General features: G+C 36.8%; 1 protein-coding gene across 1 annotated transcript; it reads left to right on the forward strand.

The window, feature by feature from the left end:
- Positions 1–871: 871 nt before the first annotated feature.
- LOC103341106 (auxin-responsive protein IAA13-like) lies at positions 872–2,856 on the forward strand. Its single transcript, XM_089043233.1, has 4 exons — positions 872–1,434; positions 1,691–1,950; positions 2,052–2,133; positions 2,302–2,856. The coding sequence occupies exons 1-4, from the start codon at positions 1,133–1,135 to the stop codon at positions 2,351–2,353; spliced, it is 696 nt and encodes a 231-aa protein (XP_088899359.1). The 5' UTR covers positions 872–1,132; the 3' UTR covers positions 2,354–2,856.
- The last annotated feature ends 413 nt before the right edge of the window (positions 2,857–3,269 follow it).

A 3,269-nucleotide genomic window follows, 5' to 3' on the forward strand; every position in this document is an offset into this window, starting at 1 on the left:
CATCTCCTTGGTTGTTGGTTGTTGTTTGTTTTGCATCTCAAGGATTCTCTCCCAACCATGTCACTCGATCGCTATCACTCACTATAATATCACGAAAGGAAACGTATGCAAATTTTTAACCAAAGAGAAACTGTCCAATCAATTTGATTGTTTAATTTTAATTTACATGATCTTGTCTTGTGGCCCTAAACTCATCCTGTATCAGAGAAGTCAGTGTATGTTATACGACTCAAATTGAGTATGCGGCAAAACTGACGCATACTTAACACACACTTAATGTGGCAATGTGATCAACTTCAGTTTTGCATGAGTTCTTGTCTGTGTTGAGTGGACTGGACCCACCTGGCCCCATAGGTTGACTATAGTGCAACGTCTGTTTTATTGACTATAATATAATTATACGGTATAACTTGTCAATGTGTTATAATATACCTATAAAAGTTGAAAATTTTAATTTTGATTATCGAGTTGTGAACGAGTTATATTATGTGCATTTTTATATTATAACATAAGGGTGATAATTTTTTCACCTTATTTTTATCTATTTACACTTTTTTTTATTTTCTAATATTTTTATTATAAATACAAAAAACATGAAAGTAAATAAAAGAAGAGTGTAATTTTCAACAAATAACTTATCATAAATTTGATGCGGTGGTCTTGATACGCGTGAGGAGCTTAGCTCCCTAAATAGTAAATGGTATAGATAAAGTGTTGGGGGTTCAGAAAGCAATGAGGGGTGAGTTGCAGGAACAGCAGGGGCAAGTGGGTCGGCTAAAAGTGGAGCATTGACACGGACAGCCTTAGCCAATGTCCCCAGCACTGTTGTCCCATGCCCGCCCATTCCGGCCTCTTCTTCACCACCCCCTTGTCCCATCCCATGTCCCCCCATCTATTTCACTCTCCCTTACTCTCGATTATTTATTTAAATTAAAATAAAACCTTCTCCTGCTCTCATGTGACATACATATACATATAAATATTACAGCAAGAAACCCAGATCCCTTAAATCCCAAACTCTCTGTCTCTCTCTCTCTGTTTCTCTTTCTCTTTCTCATTCACACAAAGTCATCATCATCTTGTATATTTTATTGGGTAATCTTTTGTTTGTTCTTGTTGGATTTCGTTTTAGATGGAGCTTCAACTGGGTCTCGCTCTTCCAAGCAATCCAATCAAAGGCTTCGACTTATATAACTTTGGTTACGAAGCTAAGGAAGTAGCAGCTGTTTCCAAACCTATTCATTATGACAGCAATAAACGCAGCTTTGACCAAGCTTTTGATGACCACAACAATAACACTAGTCGTTCCACTGCAGCCGTGCCTCGAACGCTGCCTTTGTTCCTCTGGAACAACAACCAACCAAACCACCACGATAACGACGACGACCCTGATAAGCACCAAGACAACAACTCCCGCTTTACCATTGTCATCAAGTACTTTTCTCTCTTTTACACCAAAATTTTGATTTTTATACAAACGATAGTTTAAACTATACTAATCTATGAGAACATAGATTGCAAACTTGAATGCGAAGAGATGAGCTCCCTATCCTAGCCCACTTATTTAATTCACCCTATTTTGTTTTTATTTTTCTTCTTAACTAATCAGTTTCTTCATCATAAGTATTTACCCATGAATTAATAAGTAAACTAAATTGATCTGATAAAATGTTATTTGGTTTGGCCATAGAAATGATGGAGATGGTTTGGTAGGGTGGCCTCCAATTAAGTCATGGAGAAAGGAGGCTTGCTTCCACAACCACAACCATGGTCATGGTCATCGGGCGGTGGGGAATGGCTCTGGTGGTGGCAGAGGATCATCAAACCACCACCACTCTACATTCGTTAAGGTGAAGATGGAAGGAGTGGGAATAGCAAGAAAGATCGACTTAAGCCTCCATCACTCTTTCCAAACACTCGCAGACACCTTGATGGACATGTTTGACAAATGTAAGTTTTAAAGTACGTGCGAGTGACAAACGTTTGATATCTATGTACTACTTTGTTTCATTTTGGGTTTGAACAATTGTGTCTGGATTGATCTGGAACAGGTCAGATGGATTCAAACAATTATAAACTCACTTACCAAGACAGAGAGGGAGACTGGCTTCTTGCTCAAGATGTTCCTTGGAGGTATATAATTAATAAATCCATCATTTTTGGACACGTTGCCTAATAATGTTCAAGACAATGATGGTTAAGAAAGTAATTAAACAATATTATTGATCAGATTAGGTCTCATGGGTCTCTGTATATCTTGTGTTCTTCCTTCTCTCTCATTTTTGAATTTTGGTTCTGCAGAACTTTCATCAGATCGGTGCAACGTCTCAAATTGGTTAAGAGGAGTGATTAATGCATGCATGGGTCATCAAAATTTGACTGTTCTGCTCCGTAGACCCCAACGGGCTTCTTTCACATGATTTTTTGAATGACCAAGACTGCTGTGTAAAATATAGAGATATTGTGTAGAACCCACATCCTAATCACTTGTATAACTTATGGATCACCTTAATTTTCCCCGCAGTAGAAGAAACATGTTTTATTATATACCAGTAGCCAGTAGGTAGGGGTAGCACTCTTCTTTTTCTCCTTCCGCCAAGACCCAAGAATTAGAGCACTTCAAATCTAATTTGGGAAAAAATAAAATAAAATCTAGTTTTGGACTTGGTTGGGCTCTGACTATGTCAAGCAGTACCTGATCTGACGGGCTAACGGCTACTCCTAAACTGGGCTAATGTTCTAATGTCAAGCATTTGCTGCATTCGACCCACCTTGTAATGTCGTGTGTGTTTGCAACAATGCCTTCACATGCATTTCATAAATAAATATTCAAATTTTTTTGGCGTTCTTTTTAAATATGAATTAGCATCGTCTTATATAAGTGAGTGAGAAAAAGAGAATCGAACTAAATACCTCAAGTAATGAAGTAAATATTATTAACTACTTAAGTTACAAGTCTCCTGCATATTTTTATATATTGAAGTCCTAACATAAATATGAAACCGAAAGCAAAGTTAGATCTTTTCTATTTTCAAATGAAGCAAGGGGGATAAACCCCAATAGACCAACAACTACACAATACTAATCAAACGGGGCTTCACAACCCCCAAAATGCAAAGTTGTCTTTCAATTCAAATTGTTCTTTTTGTTTTTAATATAATTGACTTTTCTTAATTTAAAAAACCGAACACTAAACTCTAAACTGTTAAGAGTTATTTAGTTATGTTTAATTAAATTTTAATTAAATAAAATTGCTCAGAGTCCAAGCC

This window comes from Prunus mume, linkage group LG8, assembly GCF_029339155.1.
Source record: "Prunus mume cultivar Tortuosa linkage group LG8, ASM2933915v1, whole genome shotgun sequence".
NCBI classification, from domain to species: Eukaryota; Viridiplantae; Streptophyta; class Magnoliopsida; order Rosales; family Rosaceae; genus Prunus; species Prunus mume.